The following is a 19,195-nucleotide window of genomic DNA, read 5'->3' as shown; positions in this document are numbered from 1 at the left end:
GAAAAGATGTGCTGTTGATAAAATAGGATTGAATTGGTAAAATCCCTTCAACGTGGGTAACCATGGGTAATAAAAACAATCTTTAATTTCAGTAAGGTAGCAAGAAAGCAATAGTTTGTGTTCTTGATTTTGTTAAATTGTTTCCACATGCACATAGAAATAACTCTGAAATCTTTTGAGGATTAAACGTATGCAATGTTACTACTTTGACAAATGTTACATACAACGCATGTAGTATGTATATATGTTGCATACAGCATGTATACATGAAGAAACGAATTATCACAAGCATGGATACATGCTACTATCACTACCAAGAGGCTTACGTAATCCTGCGTCACCTATATATGCGGTCGTGCCTTGTGCACAACCCCTCTGATTTTTTGGACATAGAACGTAAAAAAATATTTCGTCGACAAAACAAAAATTTTGACTGTAAATGTGGAATGACTCATATATAACATAGATTAAAGATATAAAAAGGATATAAAAAATATAAATAATATATAACAAATCAACAGAATAAAAAGCAGTTGAAACGCTCTTAATATTGATTTATTCATCAGAATAAATAGTTTAACATGACAAGTTTTCGGTAATTGAAAAATAATTATAATATATTAATACACCTTTCGTACCTTGTAAGTCTACACAATGATATGTTTTTACATCTCAGATTGTTGTCTTATTCAATTCTATTAGTTAAAAACTTCAGCAACTAATTTTAAGTATAAAACAAGGATTGCATTTATACAATTATCACAGATGAACACAATAACAAACGGTAGTTAAAAGCTTCTACAACAAAGCATAATTAAAAATATGTATCCTTTTGTGCTGTGCATGCATCCTTGAAGTTGGTAGCGTTGAGAGGAAGAAAATAGTCATCGTGAAGAAAACGAATGATGTTTTCTATAGGACAAAGCTTAGCTCGATCCCCTCTAATACCACGAGGAACGTTTAAGCTTTTGCCGCCCTCACAGACTCCAATTGCATTGGTCACGTCCTTTCCATTATATAATAACCGAAAGTAGTACTGTGTGTCTTTATCACTCTTATATACTTCAAATGCCATTCTTGATGCATATGGGATGAAAGGGCTTTCTATTGATAAACCAAGAGCTGTCATGAGAAATTCCAGCGTCTTATCATGACCTGAATATAGCACAAACTTAACTTTATCTCCGGAAATCATTTTCAGCATGTACCCAACTATATTACGAAGAAACCCGTATGCTCTTAATAATCCTTGTTGGTGCATTTTAATACTTTTCCATTCGCGTAAACCTGTCCACTGCGTATAAGACATGAGAGCGGCCACATGACTTTTCTCCACGCATCCTTCAATCTCGGGTTCCTGTTCACCAATGGAATCTGCGTCATCCGGATCTTCGGTGTTGGTCAGTTGGCTTTGATGGTTAGCAAAAATAATTCCACTATCATCTTGATCAATATTAATAACATCCTGCGGATCTTGAGTGCTGCTACTAGCATGACTGCGTTGTTCGTGAATGCTGAGAGATATTTTTCGGCACGGTAATGGAGCGTCATGACAAATATGAGATAATAAAGCATCACGAACTTCTAATGGATTAGATTGACCAACTGTCGGTTGGTTCTGAAGAATGGTTGCTCCCATCCACTGGACAATGGCTCCGATTGCAGGATGTGTCCCCAACGACAACTTGCTATCTCTATCCAATTGCTTCTTTAGATTGTCAGCTTGGGGACATGCACAGTCAGTGAAACAAAAAGATAAGCTATGACTTTCTTGAATTTGCAACGATTGCCATTTTTCAGGCGGCAATATACTAAACATGAGGGCCATAGCGGACTGGAATGTCCTACGATAACGAGTAGAGAATATAACAATATCATCTGCGTTGTAAACCGGGGGCCCGTTCGTATCGGAAGAGTTAAACGGAGTGGTTCTGGTTTGAGACGGAGATCGGGAATACAGAGATAATGAATGAGCGTACGCCTGACGGATAACGTCACCAACTCGCAATAACTGACCAATTCCTTTTTGCGTTAGCTGTCCTAGCAAGCAAGCCTTCGGGCTAGAAGGAAGCAATGGAAAGCTGTGAAACGGACCAGTTTTCATCCAATGCCCTGCAGTTGTGGAACTGCTATTGGTGATATAGTGGTTGTACTTCATCAGCACGGTGTCTCCTTCGTGACTGCAATCGATCGTGTCAATCCCACGTACATGTGTCATCGGGCCCCGATCGCCATGACGTATGAGAAGCAACACACCCTGCAATGACCAACCATCCAGCACGCCGCCCTCTTCTCCTATGCCAATGGTGTGAAGATGATTGCATACACTATCGTCAATCTTTTTTGTTCGTTCATGGTTTTGTTGCTCCAAAAACAAATGCTGTTTCTTATAGAGGTAATTTTTTGAATTGAGAACACTATTACTATTTTCGATTGAACCAATGTACTTATACATTCCTACAAAGAATAGAAAATCAATACACCCACTCCATACGCCAGATAAATTGGTGTTATACCTGCAATGAGCAAAAATATCCAAATACTTAATATTAAATAACAGTAAAGCGTACGATGCTGCAACGAAAACCGAGCGACTTCTTTAAGCACCATTTCAGTAAATTTTGTAGCTAAACTAGCTACGTAGGTATACAGCAACTACTGAGGAAAATAACCAGCTTGCATGAACCTTTCGTTTGACGTTTGCTTTCGTCCTTCAATCAGCATGGAAAGGAAATCGAAAGAAAATCCTTACCATGAAGGAAAGCGCACATTTCGCCTGCGCGCCTGTTTTTATATGTGTTCACTACTAGATGGCTACGCACTGCTTCTCTCATGCTGTTACAAATGGTTTTTCTATAAATTACGACACATTTTGACGCAGACATGCGAACACCCGTTATGGACATTACATTTATGGATAGTTACATTAAATCCATAATGTTCATAAAAATACTAGAATTAGATATGCCTTCATTTCTGAATGACCTTCTAGGTAGGTCTGACCGATATCACGATGCTCCTGACAGCGCTCAGCGTGTCAACAAGTAGCTCGCCTGGTGAAGCGAAAATAAGAAAAATAACAAAACCAGCCGTGAACTGGTGTTTTCATATTGTGGTCCGTCGAGCGTTTTCTTCAATCAAAGCGTGGTTTTGCGTGGTTCAATGGGAAGAGGTAACACACGGGCAATATTAAACCGGTACCGCTGGATTCTGGCCATTAGTTTTACGTCTGTTTGTTTCCAATCTATTCACTAAAGCTCAACAGTACGCTGTATTTGTGTATAATGTTAGCAAAGGTTCTGTCATTAGCATGTAGTACCTATGCATCTACCACTAAAGCAGCTGACAGTGAAAGAAGTTTAGTCGCAATGTAATCACGTAATAAAAAGTGCGAAAATATTCGAGATCAGTGCTTTAGTTTTATGCGATAAAATGTAGTTTTACATTCTAAATATTAAAATTTGCTGTTAAGTATCTAGTTGGGCTGTATCCGTTTATCATACCTTGTTTAAAACGTTATTCAAAATCCTAGTATTTGACTGCAGAGAAAGGCTGGAGTGTCAAAAAAATGTGCACATCCCAGACGTCAGAGAGGAATGAAATTTCATGGTCAAGCATGAAAGGCTGCCGTCATCGGCGTCGTTACAGTCCAGATTATTCAAAAGCAATTTGCACACAATTTATATTTTAAATAACCGTAAAGAAAGCGGAAAATCAATAATGAATAATTGTATTTATTATTGCGGATTATTAGCATGCCAAACGTTTGTGTAACCTAAGTACAATAGATTGTATATGGGGGTAAAATAACCTAATCGTAAATCAGATACAGTTTTGTCTTAATCTGAGATTATGGAAGCCTGCTAAACTAGGCAGTACTGTACTGCTTATGTCATGTATCTAATTTTAAAGCTCTTATAGGTACCCACAATTTTGTCAAGGTCAACAAAAGATCTATGAAGAATGAAATATTCTCTTCTGCCGGCATTTTTTTCTTGCAATAATCAGATAAATAGAAAACTAAGATGGGTTGGATTAGATTGATAGATTGTTAATATCATTGAGATAGATAAAGAGGTTACAACAATTAAGTAAATAATGTTAAAAACTAATATGAGTTTAATGAATTTCACTTATTACACTGCGTTGGTTGCCAAATGTATTTAAAAGTTACCTAACCTTTATTACTACAGTGATTTTTATTATTTGTACTAATTCGTTTATAAATGATCAATCTATATTCTTGTCAAAAGAACTTTTTATGACACGTTTCTGAAGAGTCAGTCAGTCAGAGTGAAGAGTTCATAGCAAAGCAAAGCCTAGGTGCTACATTCCGTTATCGAAACTTGACCTTCTGTTTTTATACGACATACTTCGCAGTCAGCTGTAAGAGTACAGGACAATTGCAGGGCCAGTTGTTACGATCCTATTGACTCTAACAGCCTCTCCCAGCAGAGATTCGAACATACGATGACTGACCTATTAGGCCAGCATCTTACCTCGAGGCCAACTGGGAGGTATAAGTGAAGAGTTCATATCAGGAATAAAATTTTGATAGAATGTGGTCTCTAAGTTGCAGCGTTCTCAATAATCGAACAAACAAACCGTGTGAAAAAGTACCTGAGTGTACATCAATGGACTATGTCGTCATTTATCATTCAAATAACAACTTTGGGTAGTAAGTTTATATAAAGTTAACCAATTTCAGTGGTTTCCACTCGAATCTTTGTAAAAGTTTTCGGTGTTAACAGTCAATTGCTTTAGAACACATTCAAAGCACTTTCTCTTGAATAAAAAACTATGACAATTTGGTCATTACCCGAGAGGTGAAAACAGAACAAACCACCCACAGTTGTTCAAAAGGCTATGTTTACATTCTGTTCAACAGTTCTTGTATGAACGGACCGGATTTTTACCATTTGACAAATCTTGCAGAAATGTCAGTAGTACAACGCGTCACAGCTTTATTGATTTCAAAGCAGCATACGATATAGTTGATCGAGACCAGCTAAGTTTTTCGCCTCAAGTGACGCGATTGATCAGAGCTCGTTGGATCGAGTGATGCGTTTCGTGCACATCTCGGGGACACTCTCGAGTTCCTTCGAGATGCGGCGAGGTTTGAGACAAGGTGACGGTTTATCCTGCATGCTGTTTAATTGAAATGGCATCGAAACAAGAGGCACGATTTTCACCAAGGGTAGCCAACTCGTAGGCTTTGCAGATGGCTTTGATATCTTAGCCAGAAAGTTTGCGACAGCGAAGGCAATTTATGCCAGGCTGAAAGCTGAGTCTAGGAGTATTAAGGTAACAATAAATACGTCGAATACTTCAAAGGAAATCTAGACACAATCGCCGTACGGTGCCTATCAACTGTTAGCTTTCGGTCCAAAATGATACCAAGATCATTAATGTGATTAACTCTGCTTAACGCCCATTAATGGCATACTCGGAGTGAATTGGCGTTTAAGTAGGGCAGAGTAGTTAATAGTGAGACAACAGGAAATGTGAGTCAACGGGAATAGCTACGTCATAAAACATTCAAGATCCATGATATTTTCATGGAAAGTAAAGTTCATGAACCTACATCACATGATGTAGTTTGAGAAAAATTTGTTGATTTTTTAATATATTTTTCAATAGAAATCACCTTTACGGGGTCAACGTAAATTTTGTTGCAAAAGTGATTTTCAACTACAAAATACATATCAAATTTAAATTTAAATTACTGCATGGCATCACATAGTAATAAAACTTAATATTAAAAAAATTGACAATCGGTATGTTTGCTAACTACGCTAGTTCACTATTTTTCATAAAACATTCCCATTGGCAATGCTGAGACACAGAGACGTGGGTGAGACATAGCTTTCGCAATGCAATTTTTTTTACCGCTTTTGTTTTGATTTTTTTTTTTGCGTTCAATTGCAAATTAAGCCATAGCAATTGACTGTAAATGAATTCTGAAGTCTAAGTTAAAAGTCAGATGTCCATGATTTGTCCTTTATATGAGTACTAGCTGACCCGACAAACTTCGTATTGCCACAAATTAACCTGTGTTGTACATAAATCATGAATCTCGGATGATCTTTGTCACTTCTCGAGTTTTGCAAGCCCCCCAGTGGGCGGCGCATCCGACGGCGGGTCACCGGCAACACTCGCGACCGGCTCGTCCTGAATGATCTAGTGTTACTATAGATAGTTTTTGTGGTCTTGTTATTGATTAATATTTTATGGAAGAGTCTCGAATTTCTCGAGTTGGATTAGTTTTTGAGTTTCGCAAAAATTTCTGTTTTATTTGTATGAGAGTCCATATCCCTCTACCACAGGGGTGAGAGGTCTCTAACTATCATAAAATAAATTCAAGACTCAAAAATCTCCTACATGCTAAATTTGGTTCCATTTGCTTGATTAGTACTCAAATTATAAGGAAATTTGTATTTCATTTGTATGGGAGCCCACCATCTTAAAAGGGAAAGGGGTCGTAATACACCACAGAAAAAAAATTCTGCCATCTAAAACTCTCACATGCCAAATTTGGTTCCATTTGCTTGATTAGTTCTAAAGTTATGAGCAAATTTGTATTTCGTTTGAATGGGAGCCCCCCCCCCCTCCTAAAAAGGTAAGAAGTCCTAATTCATCATGGGAAAAATGGTTGCCTCCAAAAACACCCACATGCCAAATATGGTTCCATTTGCTTGATTAGTTCTCGAATTATGAGGAAATTTGTATTTCATTTGTGTAGAAGCCCCCCCTCTTGAAGTGTGGAAGGATCCTAATTCACCGTAGAAAATATTTTTGCCTCCAAAAACCTCCACATGCCGAATTTGGTTCTATTTGCTTGATTAGTTCTCGAGTTATGGGGAAATTTGTATTTCATTTGTATTGGAGCCCCCCCTCCTAATGTGGGAAGAGGTCCTAATTCATCACAGAAAAAATTCTTGCCTCCAAAAACACCTACACGCCAAATTTGGTTCCATTTGCTGGATTAGTTCTCGAGTTATGAGGAAATTTGTATTTCGTTTGTATAGGACCCCCCCTCCTAAAGTGGGGAGGGGTCCCAATTCATCATTGAAAAAAAAATTGTCTCCAAAAACACACACATGCCAAATTTGGTTCAATTCGCTTGATTAGTTCTCGAGTTATGAGGAAATTTGTATTTCATTTGTACAGGAGCCCCTCCTCTTAAAGTGGGGAGGGGTCCTAATTCACCATAGAAAATTTTCTTGCTCTCGAAAACCTTCACATGCCAAATTTGGTTGCATTTGCTTGATTAGTTCTCGAGTTATGAGGAAATTTGTATGGAAGTCCCCCCTCTTAAAGGGGAGAGGAGTTATAATTCCTCTTATAAAGAGGGGAGGGGTCTCAATTCACCATAGAATAAATTCTTGTCACCAAAAAAAAACACCCACATGCCAAATGTTGTTCTATTTGCTTGATTAGTTCTCGAGTTAGGAGGAAATTTGTATTTCATTTGTACAGGAGCCCCCCCTCTTAGTGGGGGGAGGGGTCTCTAACCATCACTAAAACCTTTCCTGGCCCCAAAAACCTCTACATGCAAATTTTCACGCCGATTGGTTCAGTAGTTTTTGATTCTATAAGGAACACAGGACAGACAGAAAGACAGACAGACAGATAGACAGACAGACAGACAGACAGACAGACAGACAGACAGACAGAAATCCTTTTTTATAGGTATAGATAAATGTATATACGAAAATGAGTTCAATCATACCCAACAATAATACATGCTAGTCTGCATGTAAACATGCAACATGCAACAATAATAGTAAACTAGTCTGCAATTATTAGCTATGGCTTGAGCTGCTTCATCATTGAAGATTATAATGAAAAGAAGAGGGTCAAGAATGCTGCCCTGGGGTACACCTTGACTTGTAAAATTCTGTAATACAAAAACGATTTCAACCACAGGACAAGTCGCTGGGAAGTTACTATGCGTAAGATTTTCGTAAGCAATATATGACGATCCATACGGTCAATAAATTGCGTCCACTTGTGCTTTACGTTCAGTTTCCAAAATGCAGTTTGACACGAACTCCAAAAGGTTCGTAGACACAGAACGGTCAGGGACAAATCCGTGCTGATCGTAAAATTTGTAGTTCTTAGTGCAACTCAAAATAGCTGTGTTAGCTGCGAAGTCAGTTAGATTAGGATAGAGTGCCAGGACTTTGTTTTGCTTTTTACCCTAAGGACAAAATAGTGAGTAAGAGATCTACTCGTTTATCGTACAGAATGTTAACCCATCTAGTACATACAAATATGCCACAGTTAGAATTTGCACACTGTTTTTCGGCTTGTACTTTTGGAAAAAAAACTTCGTAAACTTACCATATGCAATGATAATATAAATTACCACAACGCCTCTCCAAACCCTTCTTTCATCGATAACGTAGCCCATCTAGTTACTTCGGACAGTTCATACTATTAATAACTTAAAGTCTAACAGGATAACCGCATGATTAATTACCATGTTTCGTTTGGTGCTTTTAGCGAATCGATACGAAAATGATCCAAACTCGCGCAGCATTTCCTATAATCATAGGATTATCAGTACTCAGTGTTGGTGCCGCCTGCGTCTACGCCTTCTTGAAAAAGAAAAGTGAACAATCAGATAGCGCATCTGATGAAGATGGGTTTTCTAAAATTTCGAAGCTAGTCCGAATGATAAGTAAAGACGAATCGACAGTGATCGAGCTAACGTTATCCAAACATATTGTTCCGCTCGTAACTGGACGGAAAAACTGCACTATTTTGCATATTCAAAACTGCACTAATACGGAGATAAGTTTTTATAAAAAGGATGAACTTTATCAGATTTGTAAAATTCGCGGAACCGAGTCCGGGGTACGAGAGGCCGAACAATTAATTTTAAAGGAAGCTTCTCGACAGATGATACTTACAGAGGAGGTAGTCGTCCCGCAAACAGCATGTGGGAAAATTTTAGGTATTTTTTAATACAAAGGTTTTCTCAGTTTGAAAATTGATCTATTTGTGATTATTACAGGACGATGTGGAGACGCTCTACAGGAAATTTGTCGTAAGTCAATGGCCAAAGTTTGGATCGAGGGTTCCCGAACACCAGGTGAAAATCGCCGTGTTATGATAACCGGAACACAGAGTCAAATCGTCACAGCAAAATCTCTGATAGAACAGAAAGTGAAAGATGATACCGATTTTCGAAAGAGCCAGGAACATTTGGATATCCGACGAGAACCTCGCATTCGAACTCCCCCAAGTAGCCTCACAGCAACACCAGTTCCGCGAGAAGTTCTACCACCGACTGTTGAGAGACTTAAAACGACCAGTTCTTCTGGACAATTAGAAGTATTCGTATCCGCAGTAGTTTCTCCCAGCCGTTTCTACTTGCAGTTAGTAGGGCCACAGTCTGCTGAACTTGACATACTAGTAGAAACAATGACTGAATATTACAACCAGCAAGAGAACCGTGAGTTGCACATGATTCGTAAACCGTACCTCGGTCAAATTGTTGCTGCGGCTTTCAATGCCGATAGTAAATGGTACCGCGCCGAAATTGTCGCTATCTTACCGAATGAATATAAGCCTAACGAAGTTGTACTGGATTTATATTTCGTTGATTATGGAGATAATCAATATATTCAACCATCAGAAGTTTACGAACTTCGACCCGATTTCCTTGCACTGCGTTTTCAAGCAATTGAATGTTTTTTGGCCCACGTCGAAGCGAACAATCCAGTGACCTCACTTACTGGTCAAGAAGAATGGGAGCCAGCAGCCGTCAGCCGATTCGAGGAGCTGACCCATGGTAACAAACTACTTTAACTGAAAAAAAAAATTACTAACTGTGTTACGTCTTAATTTCAGTTGCCCAGTGGAAAAAACTGCTTTCGCGCATAGCCACTTATCAAAATAAAGGTCACCGCGGCAGCCGCGAAGGTCGCGAGGGTTCACCAATACCTGGTGTTGAATTGTACGATACCATCGATGGTATGGACGTCAACATTGCATTGGAACTAATTAGCGAAGGCTACGCTAAAACCTCAAAGAAGTTTGGTGATTTGAACCAAAGTAATGTTTTACGGCTTGATGGAGGTTCTCGAACGACCAGCATTGAGAGACTTAATGACGTTTCGTCCGCTTCCACTACGAGCTCTATTTCATCAATTATTTCAACTATTAACACTAGCAAAAAAACATTACTGGAAAGTGCCAACAGAGAACCTAGTTCAGTCGCAATGTTTGAAACTAATGTGCCAGACTTCTCTGCTATTAATGTCATAGAGTTAAAAAAGGACGTTAATAGTATTGATCACGGGCAAGAAGTTTGTAATGATGCTAATAGAAATAATGCTGCAGAGAATAACACTGTAGATACAGCAAATATTAGTCAAGCACACGAAAATGTAAATGGAATCAGTAACGATAGCGCTAAGAGTGAAATCAATCAAACCAAGAATGGGTTACATACTCCTGATTGGAATGAACTTTATGAAGAAAACGCCAAATGTTAAATCGTTTTGAAGACACATGTCTTCAACATGACTAGAAATATGTTTATTAACCTATAGCGAATTCGTTTATCCTAACTAGTTTACAGCTATATAAACGAATTATGCTCGGTTGTTAGTTTTGCACAGTACTTTATGCAAAACTAAACCTCAAGGTTATATACAAATTCGCTATAGTTTTTCGTTCCTCGTTAAAAGTTGGATGAACGAGTTTGGCTTATTTGTACTTCTTAGAATACTGGCGATTAGCTCAAAAACAAATTCGTTATTTAGGTATGTTAAAGCGATGACAACATATCAAGACTGGACATTCGTCATTTGACAGCGCCCGCTGTGTTTATTAGTATGGTTCATAAAGACACGAGCGGCATATTCTACATGTTGGAAAATAATTTGCATTAATAATATTCTTTAATTGCACATCTGCAACTATTTTCATTCATCACTTACACCACTACAGTTTCGCCATCATAGGCAAACGTCAGTGGAAAACATATTAACGCTGTTCAAAAAGTTTAAATATTTTAGACGTTTTTTAAGTTCCATTTTAAACTACATATATGTTATATTTCTATACTACTATGCTATTCAAACCTTGATTTCGGCATTAACTGACTATTTTGGCATATTGTTTCTTACATTGCGAATTAAAAAATTTTACGAAAAAAGGCCGTTTCGCTATTCAATTCAAATATGATTGAGTGATCAGTCTTGAGATATATAGTTCTCGTTATAGTCTATTAAAAATTTATTTGTTCCTAAATGATTTACATATTCGCGATGTTTATCTCGCGAACGTCATGTAGTAGGTCAAAAACATGTATTACACAACAATGATTAAATTTTAAGTAAGCTATTTTTTACCATCACATCTATGTATTTTCACAATACTCAAGTCTTCCCTGCACCTTCGACATGTCTACTGTAAAAAGCCATAATAGTGTTGCCCTTCAAGATCCTTTGTATATATGTATTATATTTACTTTTTGATACATTTCAAGAAAATATATACCTAAAGATTGCCGTTCAAAGCAAAGAAAAGAATTTGAAAATTGTTCTTAGTTATATAGCTTTCTATAATGTAGGAGTAAACGTTGGAACAATGTTTGTAAAATTAAATAGTCGGAAAACCAAACGATGTCATGGTGTCTAGTATCACATGATGCTGTTATCAAAGGTGCCACTTCTGAACAAATCTCTGTATTTAATTTAAATAAATAACTTTGTTTTACAATAAAAAAATGATAGAAATAAAAAAAATTAAGTCGTATAATCATCCAGATAGTGTGAACATTAAAGAGGCAGCAGACAGCAAAAATGAACATTTCGAGAATTCTGTTCGTGAAAAAAATATATTCAAAACCCACCAAACATTTTGGATGAATTACAGCTTGTCAAACGCTTGTTACTTAGTAATTAGCTGCACAATGGTTGAACAAGCTACTATTCGAAAAAATTGTTTGTTGGGAAGGACATTCTTCAGTGGTTTCGTTTCACGATCAAAGGTCAAAGCACTGACGACTGACATGACATACACACTTAAACGATTCGGTAAAATTTACCGAAATCTAAACAGCTGAACGTTCGGTAAAATTTTTTATTGCACCAAACATTACTAATGATCTGTAAACGTCGATTGGCACCATCGAAATTTTTACCGAACGTTCAGCTGTTTAGAATTCGGTAAAATTTTACCGAATTCGGTGCTTTTTGTTAAGTGTGTAGAAGAAAATCCATTAACGGGAAATTAGCAATCATTAAATTTTCGTCGGAGAGCCCAATTTCGGAAGCAGTTTTTGGGCCCAAACGCGGGGTTCTGTTTGTAAAAATGTAAATACTGCTTTCTTCTTGTCAATCTGAACACAGCGAATATATTTTCATGAACAGAATTTTGTTTCAAACAAAAAAACTGCTTTTGAAATTGACAGAATCGATGACTGCTAATTTCACCTTAATAACCAATGATACACATTTTGCTTGCACACTAGCACCCTCTGTTATGCATGTTGCGGAATAGCTTGCATTTGCAGGGTTTTACGCTGTAGGGTTTTTACATTTGTATGGTTTTATACTGAAAACTCTATAAGCAACACTTGCGCGCCGTGGTGTGGCCATGTTGCGAAACATGTTTTTTTTGAAAAATGAGTGGTTTTTGATTTGACGATGGAATTAACGCGAGTGTCTCGTCTGTTTGTCTGTGCCATTAGGCATTCAAAATAAGGCAGCAAGAATACATCAAACTGTAAGCATAGACTACAGCGACTATTAGCATGGGTTTATTCTCAGGCCCCTCTCCCCTCATTTACCCTTCTTTCATGCTGAATTCTAAATTTTCTCACTGAAGCCTCTTGAAAGTACAAAAGTCCCTCCTAGTCCTATCCAACTTTTCGCGCGGCTAATGGCGGCTAGTGAGTACACTTTTCAAACATGTTTATTTGCTTTTAGCAACTCCACTCACGTACGCTTGGTAGTTCTACAACCACATTCAAGGGTGGAAATGTTAACTTGATGCGAATAAAGTTGCCAAAGGTATGCTAATATTAACAATTTCAGGCTGATCAAACGCTTTTATAGCTGGTTTTATTCAACCTGTGGCTGAACTATGGTTTAGGTTTAGAAATAAAAACCTTTTTTCAGCTCTTAAACATCTAAATCTGGTGATTTTATCAAGCTTCAAACTTGTCAAAAGCTGCTTTCGAAGCTGCGATGAAGCTTAATAGAGGTTTTTTGCGCGCTTTTAAATAGCCAAGTTGCGCAATGCTGTCAATTCTATTTTTAGAACGAGAAATAGTTTTGCAATATGCTCTTCCAGCCGCTTAATCAACGTCTCATCAATCTTTATGCAGCCAAAAGAAAATCTATTTTTAAATTTAAAAAATGGAACGCGTCTATTTTATTTTGCCGTGAACATTGTCGAACGCGATATTTTTCATTTCGGATAACTAATTCGTATTAGTAAAGCTAGCTAATTAAAAATGCATGTCTTTTTTCCGGGAATTGAACCCGCCATCTTTTGATCCATAAGCACTCACCGTATGATCCGCCCCATTTGCATCTGCAGAAGAGACAGTGAGAATATCTTTACACCTGAAGCCTAGCCCGTCTAGCGTGAAGCAGTCGATAATGTCGATAACTGACAAACTTTTGCTGTCAGCCGAATTGCGAAATTCTATGATCTGACAGTATGTGTGCTGTGAGCCGAAAGAAAACTTGGTAGAAGTTTGTAAAGCCACTTTAACACCCTTAAGCAGACTTAAAGTAGTTTGAAAGCTGTGAGCCAAATGAAAGCTTCCACTGTACATTTTAACACCTTTAAGCAGCCGTAAAACGGTTTGATGTTTATAGCTGTTTAGAAGCAGATTGTTTAGCAGAAAAATCCACTATTAAGTTTTTTTATCAGCTTTTGGGAGAGAACTGGTTTGAAAAACTTAAACTTAAGTTTAAGTAGCTTAAACATCGCTTATTTAAACACCATTTGAGTGCTTACTTTATGCAGCTTTGATCGCCTTAAACCAACCCGTAAACAGCCATTGCTCTTGCAATTCAGCTACCGTTGTTACTTGGGTAATGGGTACAACTTTCGGAGAACGTTAGCATGCCTTTGGCAACTTTATTCACGTCAATTGATGATATTTCCAGCCTTAATTGTTGTTGTAGAACTTTCAAGCATACGTGAGCGGAGTTCCCAAAAGCAAATAAACGTTGTCGAAAACTGTACCTATCACCCTTTTCGCGCGCTTAATGGCGGCTAGTGGCCATTAAGCGCGCGAAAAGGTGGATACACACAAGCACGCATAAAATTTAATAAGCATATCGCTCATTCAATAGCGATTATAGCAAAAAGAAATGCAGTGCAGGTCATACAGCAAACACCCGGGCGATATCACAATAGATCAACTATACTGGTCGCACTGATGAGTCAACACAGAAAAAAAGCATCGACTTTTTTTTTCTATTTCTACGGCCGTTTGCTCTATTTCATTAACGGTTTCTTTTCAAAATTTGAAATTTTGTGTTTTTTAACGTGACAGTACATTGCCTCTTCTTAATCCATGATGTCCTAGCGTATGAAATTTAATACGTAATTACAATGTGTGCCGCGTCATAATTAGCCAAGAGTCGGAATTACCACTAACACCATGCCTTTCACATAATCCTGAAAATGCACTAAAACATTTAGTTTTTGTGGTCTTTCTGAAGATGAAAGTAAACAATAACAATTTCATGACGTCGAGTCGTCGAGCTGAAGCGGTTTTTTAATAGTAGCTGTTTGCCCCATCTTATTCAGGGCCCCTTTGTTCTGCAGTTACTTGTAAAATGAAACATTGCTAAGGGCATGTACAGCACTTGGTCAAATGTGGCCTGGACAATTTTACGACGTGTAAGTAGTGTGCCCAAATTGATCAGTTGACACCGATCTGGATACGAGGGCAGATTGTTGGCATCTCTCCAAGGTAATCGTTGTAGAGCAAAACGAACGAATCGCTTTTGTATTTGTTCTATACGGTCGTTTCAGTACTCCTGGCACGGGCCCCAGATAATGCGAGCAGTTTCTAGGAGAGGTTTTCCCAAAGCGCAGTAAGTACAACGATCGAAAGCACAATGGATCACTGAACTCGGTACAAACCTTTTTGATAAACCCTAGTTGGCAGTTTGCTTGTTGTACGATGATCGATCGATGCGTATCGAAAGTTAATTTACTATCCAAAGTAACGCCTAGGTGTTTTACTTCATGAACTCTTGCCAAACAACTTTCTTCGATGTCGATAGTCGTGAAGTATTGGATTTTTGCTACACGTGAATAATACAACACAGCATTTCTGACACCTATGATGATACGGTTCTACTTGCACCACTGAACAAAAAGATGAAGAATTTTCTGGAGCTCACGGCAATCTTCAATGTTTCTAACAACCAACAAAATATTCAGGTCGTCAGCATACAGCAAGCGGTATCCATCGGGAAGCAGAAAACATACATCGTTCACGTATAACAAGGATATCAAAGAACCAAGGTTACTGCCTTGCGGAGCTCCAGGTAAGTTCGTGAAGGCCCGGCATTCAACGCTGCCGAGCTTAACTCGAAGCGTTTGATCAAACAGGAAAGATCGCAGTCATTGGTTCAGGTATGTGTCGGCTCCGGTCTTAGAGATTTTGGCTATGAACAAAACGCGATCGATTATATCAAATGCTGCTTTTAAAGCCGTGCAGATAGTATCAATTTGTTGGTGGTTCTCCATGGCATTTAGGACATTTTGAGGTAAGCTGTAGTAGATTTGTGTTAACCGAACGACTGGCGTAGACACCGTTCTGATCGACCGAGATATATCGCTTGCACTTAGAATAGGTAGTCATAGACTATCAGCTCTAACTATTTGGACGCACATAGTGACGTAATTCGTCGCAAATTCGCCATGTTTCGCTTTTCGCCTTTTTTGAATACAGGGAACATGGAAGACTGTTTCCAAAGAGTAGGAAAAACTCTACTGAACACCGACTTGTTGAAAATCACGGAAAGCGGTTTCGATAACTTGGAACAACACTTTTTCAAGATTACAGATGGTATGCAATCTACGCCTGCTGCAAACGACGATATAAGCTTCTTCATTAGGGCCCTATTCTCACAGTCACCTCACCTAAATTTTTCAGATGAGGTGACAATTTGCGGTTCTCACAGTCACCTAGGTGACCCCGCTCACCTGGGTGATTGTACAAATCAAACGGGGAGCCGTTAGGTGAGGTGAGGTGACTGTGAGAATAAGGCGCGTGAGAGAAGTAAAGTGAAGTGAGGTGACTGTGAGAATAGGGCCCCAAATGGGGTCTGTAAGGTGAGGTGACAGGAAAGTGAAAGAAGTGAGGTGAGGTGAAGTGACTGTGAGAATAGGGTCCCATTAATGCCACGACAATGTCCTCTGTAATAGTGAAAATTCCTAAATCCAGTTAACAGTGCCTACAGAGTACGCGACAGCGACGCGACGCGACTTCGCTCACATTGTTTTGAATGCGTAGCCCTGCTTCGGGTGAAAAAGAGCTGCGTATTCAAATGAATGTGAGCGAAGTCGCGTCGCGTCGCTGTCGCGTGCACTCTGTAGGCACCCTAACGCTTCCGGTACAAGCGTCGTTGCTATTGCTGTTTCCAGTTGAGAGGGAGGCACAGCTGAATCAAACACACTTTCGAAATGAGAGGTGAAGAGATTGACTATGTCCACCGGAGTGGACGCAACAGTATCACGCAAATACATGAATAAAGGAATACCGTAGCTTTTACGATTTGAGTTCACGAAATTCCAGAGCGATTTTGGGTTTGTTCGTAGGTTTTCTTCCACCCGTGCCACGTATCTATGATAGCAAACTTTGTTATATTGTTGATAACTCCTACAAGCACCAACAAAGCTACGTTGGTTACTACGATTTCGAGTGCGCGCAGAGTGCGATATTTGCGTAAAGCAGAGTTTGAGTCGATCTCAAGAGGTGGATGTATGTTGTCTACTAGCGATAGAACACAATTGGCGTTTTTCACTGCACTAGATCAACAAAGACTAAGGTCTAACGTTTTTCCTTGGCGACAGGCTTCATTTTCAGTTTTTTTGCTCAGTAGGTGCTCATTTGACTGCAGCGCCTCAACGAAATAGAATTTGAAAAAGTACTGTAAAAGGCAATTGTAGAGTTAATTATTATCTACATTATTGTTAAAGAAAGTAACGAGCAACATTTCAAACGGTCCAATGTGCAAATGAGGGATTATCTTTGCGTCTCCTCCCTTACGCTTATTACAGCGGCGTAAATGCATTTGAATGCGTCTATTTTGCATGAAACGGTTGCTGGTGTTATTGGAAAGCTAATCCTTTAGAAAAATTGGGTTGAAATGCATTTATGCCGCCGTAATAAGCATAAGGGCTGGAAAAGGGTGAACATGTGCATTCCAGAACCTCTGTTCATTAACTCCTATTCCTACCTCCACGAGGTGCCGGCTGGGGTACGCAACTTCGGTTGTCGTATGCTAACAGGAAAGGGGGCACAGTGGCTCCCGCCCACATTAAGATGGCAGCCCCATTAGCGGGATAAGGACCTTAGGTTAACAGCCTACTGTACCAGAACATACAAAAAGTTACCGAAAATGAAAGAAGTAATCTCTCCGGATTATTGGCAACGACTTTTAGCATGAAAACACGGACACGAATCGGAACATGGAATATACTGACCCTTGCCCAGCAGGGCAAGCTGGCTCAACTTGCAAGGGAAGCTAGCCGTCTGAAGCTTGAAATCCTGGGGCTGAGCGAGGTCCGCTGGCCGGGTACTGGCGAACACAGGACATCATCCGGGCAAGTCTTGCTCTACTCTGGCATACGAGGTGAAAATGCTACTCGAGAAAGAGGAGTTGGATTCTTACTGAGCCCAGGGGCACATGCAGCCCTGATGAAGTGGGAACCAATAAATGAGCGAATAATCGTTGCCAGATTCAGAACACGGGTTAGGAACCTTACGGCAATCCAGTGCTATGCGCCAACAGATGCTTTCGACCTGCAGGAGAAAGAGAGTTTTTACAGCCAGCTGAACAGCGTGGTTGAGAAAATCCCGAAGGGGGATATCCAAATCTACATGGGCGACTTCAACGCGAAAATTGGCTCAAACAACGCGGACCTTGAACGCGTCATGGGACGCCATGGCCTAGGAGAGATGAGCGAAAATGGGGAGCTGTTTACAGAATTCTGTGGTAATAACGACATGGTCATTGGTGGATCGCTCTTCCCCCATAGACCAGTACATAAAGTCACGTGGGTTTCCCGCGACGGCCGAACAGAAAACCAAATCGACCACATCTGCATTAGCCGGAAATGGAGAAGGAGCCTTCTTGATGTACGCAACAAACGCAGCGCTGACATTGTATCCGACCATCATCTTGTTATCGCTGAGATACCCTACCCGCTGAGATATGAAACCATCGGCAAAGCGCGCAGTGGGCGGAGGGTGTGGATTTCACATGAAACTTGGAGGAAGATCGACGAGCGGAGAGAGGCGAAAGCCGGCATTGAGCGAGCGCGGACCAGATCGGTTAAGACAGCTGCCCGTCAACGATACGCCGAACTGGAGAGGGCTGTTAAACGTGCTTGTAGGTGGGACAAGAGAGCCTGTACTAACTCCCTAGCCAAACAAGGAGAAACCGCCGCCGCTAATGGTGATATCCGTTTGTTGTACGATATTTCTCGCCGCCTTAGTGGTGCCAGCATGAATACAAAGATGCCGCTAAAGGACAGAGCTGGTCAGCTATTGACTGACCGTACAGAAAAGCTTAAGCGATGGACTGAACATTTTGAACAACTCTTCCGAGTTTCAAATGTCAGAGACCAACAAAACCAGCAGCGTACAACGCCTACAGTTGTAGCAGCCATCAAGAGTATGAAATCCAATAGAGCGCCAGGGATAGATCGTATTTCAGCCGAAATGCTCAAAGCTGACCCATCTTTGTCAGCCCAGATGATGCATCAGCTTTTCAGCAATATTTGGGAAACCGCAACTTTTCCGGTGGACTAGATGCAGGGCATTTTGGTCAAAGTCCCTAAGAAAGGAGACCTAACGGAATGCGGTAACTGGCGTGGCATCACGTTGCTCTGTATTACTCTCAAAGTACTCTGTAAGGTAATCCTCAACCGGATCCAGGAGAAGATCGACGCTACTCTCCTGCGGCAGCAA

The 19,195-nt window shown here is 39.7% G+C and overlaps 2 protein-coding genes across 5 annotated transcripts; one reads left to right on the top strand and one right to left on the bottom strand.

Moving 5' to 3' along the window:
- Positions 1 to 814: 814 nt before the first annotated feature.
- On the bottom strand, positions 815 to 2,610 carry LOC128743842 (2-phosphoxylose phosphatase 1). Its single transcript, XM_053840523.1, has 2 exons — positions 2,517 to 2,610; positions 815 to 2,457 (listed from the first exon to the last, which is right to left on the bottom strand). The coding sequence occupies exons 1-2, from the start codon at positions 2,608 to 2,610 to the stop codon at positions 815 to 817; spliced, it is 1,737 nt and encodes a 578-aa protein (XP_053696498.1).
- A 461-nt stretch (positions 2,611 to 3,071) lies between these two features.
- On the top strand, positions 3,072 to 11,699 carry LOC128741784 (tudor and KH domain-containing protein homolog). Of its 4 annotated transcripts, none has more exons than XM_053837825.1 (4): positions 3,072 to 3,172; positions 8,509 to 8,962; positions 9,023 to 9,802; positions 9,862 to 11,699. In XM_053837825.1, the coding sequence occupies exons 2-4, from the start codon at positions 8,524 to 8,526 to the stop codon at positions 10,506 to 10,508; spliced, it is 1,866 nt and encodes a 621-aa protein (XP_053693800.1). In that variant the 5' UTR covers positions 3,072 to 3,172; positions 8,509 to 8,523; the 3' UTR covers positions 10,509 to 11,699. The 4 variants fall into 4 exon arrangements, with proteins under 4 accessions (XP_053693800.1, XP_053693797.1, XP_053693798.1 ...); XM_053837822.1 differs by lacking the exon at positions 3,072 to 3,172 and adding an exon at positions 3,181 to 3,434; XM_053837823.1 differs by lacking the exon at positions 3,072 to 3,172 and adding an exon at positions 3,181 to 3,466.
- Positions 11,700 to 19,195: the final 7,496 nt, after the last annotated feature.

Source organism: Sabethes cyaneus, chromosome 3 (assembly GCF_943734655.1).
Source record: "Sabethes cyaneus chromosome 3, idSabCyanKW18_F2, whole genome shotgun sequence".
NCBI classification, from domain to species: domain Eukaryota; kingdom Metazoa; phylum Arthropoda; class Insecta; order Diptera; family Culicidae; genus Sabethes; species Sabethes cyaneus.
This window is presented reverse-complemented; position numbering and strand designations above follow the sequence as displayed.

What these genes read in the sequence shown, in the direction of transcription:
- LOC128741784 (XM_053837821.1), top strand. An exon ending in AGCATGTGGGAAAATTTTAG is followed by an intron (nt 8,963 to 9,022) that starts GTATTTTTTAAT and finishes TGATTATTACAG; the next exon opens with GACGATGTGGAGACGCTCTA. An exon ending in ATTCGAGGAGCTGACCCATG is followed by an intron (nt 9,803 to 9,861) that starts GTAACAAACTAC and finishes TCTTAATTTCAG; the next exon opens with TTGCCCAGTGGAAAAAACTG.
- LOC128743842 (XM_053840523.1), bottom strand. Translation starts at nt 2,610, where the DNA reads ATGGTGCTTAAAGAAGTCGCTCGGTTTTCGTTGCAGCATCGTACGCTT. An exon ending in GATATTTTTGCTCATTGCAG is followed by an intron (nt 2,458 to 2,516) that starts GTATAACACCAA and finishes TATTCTTTGTAG; the next exon opens with GAATGTATAAGTACATTGGT.